Genomic DNA, 13383 nt, shown 5'->3' with positions numbered 1-13383 from the left:
AGATGGGTGCCGTACTAGACGAGATATGGGACGTAATTGGGTAATTATTGTTTGGTAACAGTCCCATGAGAAAACTAGCCTCAAAACCTGCGGAACGTATCAGACGTTCACTTGGTTTTGCGTCTTTGCGCCTCTAATAAAAGTTGTTTTAATTTTATAATAGGATTTTAAATAATGAAATCAAAATATTCATTTAGATCAAGAAACACAAATGTACATGAGCAAGGCTTTATCTCAAACTGCTATAGTAAGCTAACATTGTCATTGTTTTAAAAAATTTACTATTGTCCCTGTTTAGTAAATATCATGCTATTAAATAATTACATAAGTATTCAAGGAGTGCAAAGTCTAAATATGTATTAAATACATTTGTATAGGGTATCCGAGTCTCATTTCAACGGTATTATTTTTGCGTCTGCTGCGAAGGGCCCGCCAAACAACAAGGAAGTCCAGCTATCGAAGAAATATCCCGTCTGTTTCGTGTAGCTACAGTTATGACACCTTATTAAAAACGGACCAAGCGTTAAATAATTAAATTAAAAAGCGATCTCCAGTTTAAGCTCGTCTTCATTATACAATAGTGTGCTGAATCAGATCTGCAAATTATCAGCAACTGTTGAATAATTACGTTGAGCGCTTCAATAAACTTATCTTTATTAAATGCGGATACATTTGTGGAGTGCGACGTGTTGTTCAATGCAACCGGGGATACTATTCGGAAAAATAAAATAAAAAACTCCTTTTGAAACAAGCATAAATAGCTAAATGAGGGCACGATACAAGGAAGAAGTTTCATATAAAAATTGATTTTTAACGTGGTTTTATCAGCTTGGTGTTCTTGTATCTATGCAACGGAATCATTCAACGTGATCTGCACCCCATTTAAAAGCGGTGGTAGTGTTTGAAATGACAACAAAAAGAATTGTAAAGGACTCAATTTTGAGAAACTAAATGCCTTTTTATGTCTTTTTATACATTTTCACGTGTCCCCGTTTGCTCCCACAAAAGTAATGATAAGCCTAGTCCCGACATGGTTGTATCCAGGAGCTTGATGCTTCTTGATCAGCAGACCAGGTCTACGGTACAATGTAATATTTTCATTCTCCTTAAATTAAATACTTTCCCGTATTCTCGCCACTCGGGACATTTTTCTTTTTCATCCGATCTTATGGAAAGGATGACCTAGCAATGGTAAGTTTTATAGACTTTTACGCAGTTGCGGGTGGTTATGGTTTTTTATAGAAGAGGAGGACAAACTACATTCGGGTCACATTATGATCACCGCCGCCATTTTTCTCTTGAAACACGAGTTATGCTGGCCATTTAAAGTACGCATGTCGTATTAACCTGGCAACACCTATTTGTGGAAATTTATTCCACAGTTAAGTTGTCGGGTAAAAGCGATACCATGCAGTTAATTTTGAATACAGTCTAACCTTATTATAATGTTTTTCAACTATGTATTAATAATCTATAAGGTGTAAATAGATATTACTTTAGTTTATCATTATCGATCAACATTATTCACAGATGATAACAACTTATCAAAGACTAGAAAACATATAATTAGCAGACCTCTTCCACTCTCACTATCCCACGTCGACTGCGACAAGTTAACTTAGCTTTCGTCTAAGATGATCTACAAGTTTCATGTGGAAAATACGATATCGGCCAATGCAACGGAAGGTTGTACAAGTTGATCATGTCTCTGGTCCGAAGGGCTTGTAACCTTTGGGTGTTGTTGACCTCTTATGTTTCGATTATATCCATATATTTTATTAAACATTATTCTTTAATAGCAAATTTATCAACAGTCTTAATAAACGAATATATTTTTTTGGATATTTTTATTATATATTCCGTGCGTTTGCTTCCGCTCATCTCAAAATAAGCTTAATTTGATGACTTTTTTCGCTTAACTGACTTAATACAAATAGTTAAAGGGACGACTTAAAACACATATTGTGGACAATAAAATATTATAATCCTATAATTTTATAGATTTTACTTACGAAGTAATAACATAATTTAATAAAATACTATTTATGGGATTAAAACGCGCGAAATTTTAACTGATTTTTTACTAGATCTGACAAATTTATGATTTTTTAATTTAATGAACTTATTTCGTTCCAGTTCAACGTTTTTAGGCGAACTAAGGTCAACACGACTCGAAAAAGCATTTTTTTTAATACGCGTACATATCACGCACCTCGGCGTGTTTATATCTTATGTAGATGGATGGGTGTTGATAATAATTTACATTGTGAGTCAATTTGACGTCGGGTTAAAACGAATGTTAATTTTTACAAAAAAAAAACAGTTATATTATTTACCTATACGTGTATTATAACAGTCAGTTAAATCAAAGAAGCCCCTTTTAAAGCCCGTATTTGATGCGACGCGTCAATGTGCATATATTAATGACATTCTATATACATATGGACATATTATTATTCGCAGTCTGATAGCGGAACGACAAAAATGTGCTTAAAGACAATGTAAGCACACTTTTCTCCTTAGCCGTGTCCCAACTGTGTGTCAATCAACAAGCCTGTGTTATAAAAAAGTGCTCAAATAATACGTTAACGACGCAAAAAAAAGGTGGTGGTGTGCCTTATCACAGCTAAGTTTATTTTATTTATATTAGTTTGGTTTGTAAAAAGCATAAATAATTTAGTACAACGAATATTTTTTCATTAAATATTTATAGACATGTAATGAGACATATGAAAGGACGCGACCAACACAAAGTCAGAAATGAAAACAGGCTCAGTGAACAATGATTAGCAATACTGTATTTTGTGTACAGAAAGTCATTGCCGGTGAATGTGAACGTTTTACAAGAGCGTGAACAATTACAAACTAGTGCTATTTACACGATATCACATAAGAAGAAGTTACCTAGTGATAATTGATACTTACGAGGGCTGCACTAAAAGTATCAGGAATGGAATATTTCCACTGTTCCTCTCATATTTAAATCTTTTTAATTGAAAACTCTTTGGTTTTAAAAATCGAATACCATTTATTTATTTAAAAAAAGATTCTCGGTCTTGTCACAAGGTCTATTCAAACTTGTTTAGTCGTTGAGAAAATGTAATTGACTTGAGAAAATTCTAGAGCGATGATTTATTATGACTTTCGAAGTGGTTTAACACAAAAACAGTGTTTTCACCGGATGATTTCTGCATTTGGTGATGAAGCCCCATCCAAAACCACAATTTATCGCTGGTTTGCTGAATTTTAACGTGGACGTGTCAAGCTCAGTGATCATCCCCCTCAAGGTAGTCCAAAAACTGCAGTCACCAAAGAAAACGTTGATGCTGGGCGTAAGATGATTGAGGAAGATCGACATGTGACATACCGCGAAATTCAGGCAACTTTAGACATTGGCATGAGTCAAATACAAATAATCTTGTATGAACAATTAGGTGTAAATAAGTTGTTTTCCCGATGGATACCGCATTTGCTCTGTGAAGAGCAAAAAGCGGCTCGCGTTACTTGGTGCGTCAGAACTCTCGAAAATTTCCACGCAGGATCCTCAAATGCTGTATACAACATCGTATCAGGTGACGAATTTTGGATATATGCGTACGAACCCGAAACAAAAACCCAGTCACGAGTTTGGGTGTTCGAAAATGAGTTAAAGTCAACAAAAATTGTTCGTTCACGGAGTGTTGCAAAAAAAATTGTGGCCACGTTTGTCTCCAAAACCGGCCATGTTGCGACTATTCCTCTTGAGGGACAAAGAACGGTGGCAAACAAATGCTAGCAGCATTTGTTTGCCACACGTCGTTTCTGAACTCCGTAAAGAGAACTGCAACCACCGCATCATCCTCTATCACGACAATGCGAGTTCTCACACCGCGCACAGAACAAAAGAGTTTTTAGAGCAAGAAAACATAGAATTATTAGACCATCCGCCGTACAGCCCCGACCTAAGCCTATGGTTTCTATACTTTCCCTAAAATAAAGAATAAATTGCGTGGTCAGAGATTTTCGTCACCTGAAGAAGCTGTGGACGCCTACAAAACGGTCATTTTGGAGACCCCAACTTCCGAATGGAATGGTTGCTTCAATGATTGGTTCCATCATATGGAAAAATGTGTCAAATTTCGCGGAGAATACTTCGAAAAGCAATAAATACATTTTTAAATAGTAATGTTGTGTCACTTCCTTGATGCCCGATACTTTTAGTGCAGCCCTCGTATTTACACAGCAAATCAGTAAAATTTAATATTTTTCAGTTTTCCCGTACATGAGATAATGAAAGAGAATTGGCACCAGTTGGTAGCAAGAGAGAGATGTGAGAATTTTACATAATATGTCGAGTGTCACTTGCTCGAATCATTTCTTCAAGGCTGATTTATATTTCACCACTAAAGGATTTAAGCGTTTAAAAACTCATGCTCAAAAAAGTGTAATAAAACCTTTTGTTATATCAAAAGTATTGAAATCTCTTTTTAATGTCTCAATATGTTTAGCCAAATTGACGCACACACAAGTCTAATTTAGCAACATTTTTAATTTTACAAAAGTTGTCATACAAAGATATGTTGATGTCCGCTTACACTAAATGTACCAAAAAGGTACCCTCGAAAAGATGTCTAGGTTTAAAAGATAAATTAAATTTATATTAGGGGACTTTACATCTTAATAAACAGTTTACCGAATTATTTTATGTCAATAAAAATTTTGTATTTGAGTGTTTGTTTCTCTCATTATAGGTTAACTTAACTTATTAGAATCAAATACATTTAGAGCGTTAAAGAGTAACAATTATACACACAAACCAAAAAATATACATACAAACTTTCGCCTTTATAATATGAGTGCGATTTTATTAGAAACGTACATAACCTCCTACTGAACAGATCTTGATTGGAAAATAGCGACAGAGTGACAAACGTAAAACTTACAGCAACCCTTTTTTTCGTCAAAAAAATTCATAACTGCTACTCCACTGATGTCACTGTCCAAATCGGGTTCTAAATTAAATTTTTTATTTTTTTTTGTTTACAACAAACAAATGGAGTAAACGCAGAAATGTATAGACATAGCAGTCGACACTTATTATGGTGTAATTTGTGGCATGTGCCATATTTCGGCTTTGTTTTTGTATGACGTACGGTGTCTATACGTATAGAACGTCATTGACATAATATATTAACAAGTATGCAGTTGTCACTGTCTTCATAATGGTGCATAAAAGAGACTAAACACATTTGACCTTGTGTAAATTGTTGAGACCCACATTGATTATAGCCTTTAGTGCACAAAAAATCGTAGAAGTAGAATTCTTGAAACAATTCAAGTTGTTCGACTCAAGGTTCCAACAACAACAGTCACGGGTAAGACTAGCGTTGTACGGCAGTGACAACCGGCAGTTGGCACGGCATCTAAGTAATACAATAAGCGAGGCAGGTAGGTAGGAAGGTTACGTCTACAAGTTTTGTGACAAAGGTCAACGACCGCCCACATTTGAGATGCATTGTGGGTAGCGATGTGCGCTCACGGAGTTACTGATTTCGGCACGCGAAATATGGTACGAGAATACAATACAAAGATACACGATACAAGTAACACTCGTGAATATTTGAGAATTGTTTATGTATATATATGTAGTAGCTCATATATATGAGCTACTACAAGCTGTGCTCGCTTCTTCGTCGGCGTGTTAATATAAGATAATGACAGTTTACATCATTGTCTTGGTGTTTGTTAGCTGGGCTCGATGTAGACTGGCTTCGATAGCGAGCTGGGTGCTCCGTAACTTCAAATAGCAATTCTCTGTATTATTTCTGCAATGTATAACAACATGAACACGCATGTCACCCTGTATTTAACTTAATTTTGTGTAAAGGGCGACTCTCATAATATGCAAGAATTGCTCGAGGTAACTAACGTATTTAATTTGATAAAGTTTAAGGGCCGATTTTTCAATCGTCAGATAAATCACCAGATAACTATCGAGAGAATAAAATTAACTTACTGTTTATCTAACGATTAAAAGTTTTGAATTTTTCAATCGGTTTTTATCCAAAGAATAGTTGTCTGTGTTATAGTCGAAGCAACTTCACACTTCATACGTGCAAGCGAAATGGACATATATATTATTTAATGCATAAGATATAGAAAGGTTGCTTGCTTGACATTAGACATTTATCACAACAATTAATAACAACAAACCTCTAATTCAGTCGTTTATTTGTTCAGTTTATTTCAATTTAAATTTGGTTTCGTGGTACTTACTTCTTTGATATTGAGGTATCATTAAAAAAATACTACAAACCTTTGCGTTTCATATTTAATTTTATCCTCAATCAATGAGAGTCAGTAGGCAACAGTATCTTTTTTTAGTCGAAATCTCCTCCAGAACTCATTATCATTCCAGATGTTGTGATCTGGTCTCTCTCTCACAACTTTGGTTTATCTGTCCGGAGGGTTTACAAAATTGAGGAAATGGATTTCTTCTTTAATCACGAAGTCGTTAATTTTCTCAAAAATATCCATTATATTATAATTTCTATTATATTAGATAGTAATAACATAAATTACGTGTGTAGTCGTCAAAAGATGATAGTTATTAGATCATTAGATCTTTTGACATGAGCGTAGATAATACACTTATAACTAGAGAATGACTTATCTACACATATAGCCTAAAAAACTTTAAAATACGTCCTTATTATCCCACCGATAGCTGTTAACCGGCTCCCAAAGGGGCCGATAAATATAATCACCCGATATAGTCTTAATTCGTTCGATAACTTCTATCTGCCTGTTGAAAAATTCGAAATTGCGCTATCTGTCGAATTTCTCTTATCTAGTTGTTTAACTGAAGATTGAAAAATCGGCCCTAAGTAGCATAATTTATGAGATATGAACATATTTTTAGAAAACATTTAGCAGTTTATTCATAAAATGTAGACATATTATATTATGACGAACAGTTTCAGTAGATATAATAAAAGAGAGATATATACCGCAATACATTATTGTATTGCTGTATGTCCGAGCTTCCAGCCCGCTTGTTGTACATATTACAATTTTCATGAATCACTTTTATTGAAAAGCGTATTTAAGAGTAAAGTTTTAGAGTTTATCGCAAACAAAAAAGACAGACTCCAACTTTATTTAGTATTATAGATACTTAGTAAAGGAAGCAGTTGTTGTGTTCACAGAAGGTAAGGCACGGGAACCCGTAATGTATTAACCGCGCCATCTGTCTGACATCGGGCGGGTGCTATACAAAATGTCTGAACGGCAATTAAATAAATGTTTATTATACAAAAGAATTTAACGCTGTGTTATATCGTGTACTATTGACCTGTTTGAATTGATTACAACTTCAATAAACCGTACAGATAAGTCTTGATGAAGTTTTGTAGAAAGTTAAAATATCATGATTTTATTATTCAGGTTTACGTTAACCGATGCCTTCGCAATATCCTCGGTATTCACTGGCCCGATAAAATTACCAACGATCATCTTTGGTAACGCTGTCATGAAGCCCCAACCCAACAGATAAAACGCCGCAAATGGAGCTGGATAGGCCACACACTCCGAAAGGAATCCCAACCATATACCGAGGCTAGGACTGGAACCCTCAAGGAAAACGCAAACGCAGCCGTCCAAAGCAAACCAGGCGTCGGACTGTCATTGACGAAGCGAAAGACATCGGAAAGATCTGCAGTGAAGTCAAGAGAGATGCTCAGGACTGATCGCGATGGAGATGTACTGTGGATAGCGCGTCACTGTGAGATATGGCTTTAGAATGACTTCATATTTAAAAGTTGCCTTCTAGTTTAAAAATACGGAGCTGTAGGTACAATGAATAATATAAGTATACGCACTTGTACTAAATAACTGATTGTTAAATAAAATGTGAGACCGCGAAACAAACCCAAATGTTAACATTATCATAGAACCTTAAAGATAGTATATAGATATCATATGCAAATAGAAATAACTTTCCTGTTGAGACACCGTGGAAAAACGAAACCGGATTTATCTACGGAAGTTGCACTCCCAAGCAAAGTAGGGCGTGGCTCGGAGTCTTCTGATGGCCGTATTGTTATACGTTTACCTTTCTAAAGCCCTGTCTCGAGAGATTATGATGTGCAGCTCAACATTTAATAATGATTATAAATACTTTGATTACGTTTAACATTCAATGATTACATAATGATAGTACTACACCCGCAACCTTCAATGAAATGTAATGAAACAATATACTAGTGAAAATCATATTTTAAATCGGCTTAGCCATTTCTGAGATTAAAATAAAAATAAAAGGCATTTAATTCAGGCATAATAAGACACATAGTTACAAAAAAGGCACTGTAAACGTGTGCCAAGTTAAAAGTAAAATTAAAATAACTAAAACTATATATTGCACATATTTTTGCAGACTTTTTATGTTCTTGTCCATGTGAACAGAGATCCAGCGCTTAAACACTGGATTCCTGATGTCGTCAGAGACAGCCTCGAGTATTTTGTTGTTGGAGTTAGAATTTAGATTAGAATGCATGCAAACAGACAAAAATTCCTCACATAAATAATGAGTCTATATTTTTATTTATTTAATAACAGGCTACGATAGATAGAATATCGTGTTACAGACACGTACAATAAACTAGTACACTTCGGTGTGGCTCAATCTAATAGTATGTATATATGTAGCAATAGTATATATATATAGGAAACTACATATGTACGTAGTAAACAACATCCAACTCGCCTATTTATAAAAACTCTGCACCAAATGGTAATAGTAAGACGAAATATTTTTATAAAAGTTTACCCCATCTATGTAGGTTAGGTTAATTACAAAGAACTCAATGTTATGTCAATCAGATGATTATAATATGCAATGCAGAGTCATGTGCAGCTTATTCTGGATGTGGATATCGATCCAGGTCTTGCTGATTATAAAAATTCATGATAAATTTCATCTCAATCAGTTTCAACCAGAGACATATAATATTAGACACTATAAAACATGTCAAGCTATAAAGAAGCTTGTACATTGAGGCAAATCATTTCATGAACTTGTTTTGCCGATGCTATGGCCGATGGCAGAATCACATGTCTCAGCATGAGATATATAACAATAACTAAGTTAGTGCTTAAATGATGAATGCTAGAAAGTGCAGCTATATTACAGAAGAATATTAAAAGAAAGCATTGCAGGTACTTACAATAATAGGATGGCAGGGAGAGTGCAAGGTCAGAATCATCTGAAAAAATTATTTTAGCTTTGTTACTCTACACAGTCATAGATTAAATTACCACAGCCGGTCCACTTAACAAATGAAATAAGTTTACTATGCGTGACTGTTTTAGTTATATGAACAAATTAAATCATGACCAACCAAGGTTGGTTTCATGTTTCTTCTTCACTTGGACCATCAGTGTCAATTTATTCCAAAATAGAGTGCACTATAAGCAGTGTTAATTGTAAAAAAATAATGCTTCGTATTTACATTCAAAATGGGGGAAATAAAACTATTTAAACTAATCAAAAAACAGCTATTTATTACACATAATGTGTGTGCTCACTAATTGAATGTATGCCACAGTAAACACTATTTAAAAATAGTCTTACTTCTATATATATTTACAACTTTACATACAAACATACATTCAAATATTATGTAATAAGCAACATCCTATCACAAACCCTCATAATAAGAGTGAGTATTAGTAATAACTATATGTTACTGAAAAATGTGAAAGTCAAGATAGAAAAAATAATTAAAAACTAAATAAAGTTTTAAAGAAAGTTATATTAAACAATAACTTAAGGATATTGTATTAATTGTGTATTTATAAGTTAATATTAATATTTATTGTAGGCGATAATAGTATTTTTTTTTCTAACATACAAATCTCTGTGGTTTTGGGCCTGTTATCTAATAATAAATTGTAATTCTGTTTTTCATAATAAATTAAAAAAAAAATAACATGGCAAAAGAGTTGAGCCTGACCAAACTGTCCTGTCACTTGTGTATTGACTATAACTTACAATATGCTTTTCTGAGTAAAATTTGCCATGACTTTTAAATCTATTTGAAACCAACTCTATAATGTGTTTTGTAGGTTCATTGTAAAAACCCACAAAATTCTTGTATAACTTTTTTACTTTACTGAGTCAGACGACGGGCACTAAGTAGATTTCCCTTCACCTTTATACTGACATGGATATGATATACTATTCAAAAACTAGTTTACTATTTTGTATATACAATAGAACAGTTAACATGTATTGTGAAACAAAAGTCATCTATTCCTTTACAGTTTTTTTTTTTGGAAAAGGAGGACAAACAAGCTTATGTGTCACCTGGTGACATATCCTAATCTGTGGCGCGGTGGAATTCGGTGGCAGGAATCAGGTGAAACAGCGCTTCGGCAAGTGATCCAAAGGTTCACTGAGCACTGGGACAATTCAAGCTGCTCTGCGTTGCACGCGGTCAAATGTATTGAGCTAATACTGGGGTGTGCCAGACCAGAGATGACAGCAATACTCCATAAGTGTCCGAACCTGCGCTTTGTACAGTGCTAGAATGAGGGCCGGCTTGAAGTATTGCCGTGCTCTATTTAAGACGCCCAGTTTCTTCGAAGCCAATTTGACTTTGCCCTCCTTTGTCATCTACAGAGGAATTGGCAATCGCTCGAAATTTCGAGACCTAGTATTCCGATACTTGGCAAGGCTATAACGGAAGTGTTGTTAAAGAGTGGTGATACCACAAATGGGGTTTTATTTGTAGTAAATGCGCAAACTTGACTCTTCTAGGAGTTGGACAAGGACAATTGGACAAGTTGAAATTCAAATTCAAATATTTTTATTCAAAATAGGATGTGAAATCACTTATTGCAGTCAAAAAAACTACCACCCATTCCAAAGTGAATGCCTCAGGCCTGAGAAGAATGGGCGCAATGATGTAAAAGTCCACATTAAGCTTCAAGTGGGGTGCTGTGGTGTTGTTGCCTTGTTTGTCCACAGACATAAACTGTTCTGTCCAGTCCCCAGAACAGGATGGCCTAAGCAAGAATGCTCTGGGAGGGATTCTCTGAGTCTGTTAGATCTGGTACTGTCCTGGGGTTAAATCTCTTAATAAAAATCTCATAAGACCGCAGCTTGACTCTCCCACTTATAAAAGCCCTTAGTCACCGCCTCTACACCCTTGGGCCTAGGACTCCCCTATTATTTTACGCCCGGGGAAAACACAATACCATATGTTATTCCCTCCTATAACTAATAAATAATGACAATTCACAATATAAAGCCAAAATGTGCAAAATTTTGTATTTTATAAAAAGCCAAGGTGTACAACCACCATCATACACACAGACAATAAATAAGTATATGCAATTTTTCCAGTGATCTAACCTATAACTTGTGGTTAATAAATAATCTTCATTCATACTTGAGAATTCAAAAAAAAATTAATTTGTTGTTTATGTTTTGTGATATACTTACAGCTATAAAAGTAGCCCCATGTGGGTAGACCGACAGCTATTGCTCCAACCACAAAGCATATGAAGCCAAGTATTACAACTGTCAGCGAGTATAATGTCTTGCCACTCGCCATGGCTGCATGATACAGCCAAAAACATTAAATGTTCTAGACTCATCAGGAACTTTGTTGGTGTTTAATAAAACACATTATGTTTACCTGGAAGACAATTTTATAGCTATCATTAATGATAATTGAAAGATTATTTAATTACACTCATTATTGTTAACATTATTAGATATTGCAGTGAGTCCAGATTTCATGTAAATTATATTGATTATAATATTAATTCTAGAGATTTTGAAAAAGATTAAATAATAATATTACACAAGACGGTTTTGTATTTTCTTTTTTCATTTATCTTTTCATATTAATAATCTTGTCTAACAGATGAATTGGAATAAGAAAATACCAAATGGTGCTGATCTAAGCATATCAATCAATCTGGCTTTTCTTATTGAAGAATACTTTAATATGATAGTTTCTGCCAACAACTTTCCACTGTGTGAAATTCAGTTATAGTACCTGTTTAGATCTCATCAAAATTTGAGTAGGTAAAATCTGAAAGTATTTTTTTAAATGTTTGTGAGGATAACTAGTTTCATTGATGCTGTTGAAAACTATAAGTTATATTGGTATTATAAGGTAATGATCCAAAAATATGGATTAGTCTTAATTATTACTGCTCATTATAAACTCATTTATGATATATCTCGGCTTGTTGGACTTGTGAACTTTTGTATATTATATATGTTACAATTATTTCCTGACTATGTACTTTTTAGAGAAAAACAGCTATTAATTAATATACTAGGGTCAGCAATTAACTCTTTCCTTGGATAATCCTTTTAAGAAATATTTTAGGTTTATATTCTATACATTAGGATAACATTAATAACATCTAGTCCATTCCAATTTGAAGTATTCTCTGACAAATGTTGGTAAAAGACTCTTCATATGAATTCAGTAGTAATAATAAATAAATATGTAACTCTTTATATAAAAACTTGGGACTCTAAAGCCAACTAGCACTGAATTTCTGATGCATCAAAAGCTCTATTTCTCCAACTTCATCCATCAATGTTTTATGAAAATCAAACAATTAAGCATATCGAATTACTATTGCATAAAATTTGAAAGTTTAATCTAGTTTTTGATAACTGACTAACTTACGTTTCGATATAACTGTAATAATGACCAGTCCTAAATCCAAGATTTAACACAATCACCAAAACAATGTTGTCACAATATCGTTCATAGTTATTAGAGATGATTTATTGTAAAATAACACCTGTTTTCACATTGGTGCTTGTTATTCACCCACTAGTTCAAATTCAAACGACACACCTTGTATAGTGAATACCGTAAACTAAAGGTACCGAAAACTTTTGTGTGGATGTTTTATATGAAATACTTGGTTCTACAATATTAGTTCTTTTGTCCTTGATGTAAAAAGTATATTCATTATTTTTTTATAGCTTAGCCACGCGTTATTACTTGCATAGTAAATTAAAATAAAATTAAAAATAAATCCCAGCACAGGCTTACACCCGTATTTACTTCACAATCGCATCACTTCACAGAAGCTACTGTCAACTGTGCACAGAACACTCTTACTTGTGAGTCGGATACACTGATCAAGGAGCATATTTGTCACTGTCAAGAATAATTTATTACATTATTCATTGGTCCTCGGAGCAATATTTTAGAGCCGAGATCGCGCAATTTTGCCAAAGAGCATGTAAAAACATGTAATAAGAGGCGCGCCTGCAAATTGTAAAATTTAGAAAATAAAATTTTGTTTAGTTGAACGCAGTGTTTAAATTCTCTTTGGTTTAGTATGAAACTTGCAGTCATT

The 13383-nt window shown here is 34.1% G+C and overlaps 1 protein-coding gene across 4 annotated transcripts in view; it reads right to left on the bottom strand.

The window, feature by feature from the left end:
* The window catches only part of LOC126970858 (uncharacterized), a 69601-nt gene extending 56460 nt beyond the window's left edge, over positions 1–13141 (bottom strand). For 3 of the 4 annotated variants that reach the window (XR_007730707.1, XR_007730708.1, XM_050817007.1), the window contains exons 1-3: positions 12699–13139; positions 11489–11684; positions 9207–9245 (exon numbers count right to left, since the gene is read on the bottom strand). Coding sequence is in view for 2 of the 4 variants with exons in the window: in XM_050817007.1 (XP_050672964.1) it covers positions 9207–9245; positions 11489–11600 (151 nt within the window). In the remaining 2 variants the exon portion in view is untranslated. Of the gene's footprint in view, positions 1–9206; positions 9246–11488; positions 11685–12698 lie in introns of all 4 variants that reach the window. The other variant, XM_050817008.1, reaches the window with a different exon arrangement.
* Between the last annotated feature and the right edge of the window lie 242 nt (positions 13142–13383).

This window comes from Leptidea sinapis, chromosome 22, assembly GCF_905404315.1.
Source record: "Leptidea sinapis chromosome 22, ilLepSina1.1, whole genome shotgun sequence".
Classification (NCBI taxonomy): Eukaryota; Metazoa; Arthropoda; class Insecta; order Lepidoptera; family Pieridae; genus Leptidea; species Leptidea sinapis.
Note: the sequence above shows the minus strand (reverse complement) of the source record. Positions and strands in the feature narration are given on the sequence as shown.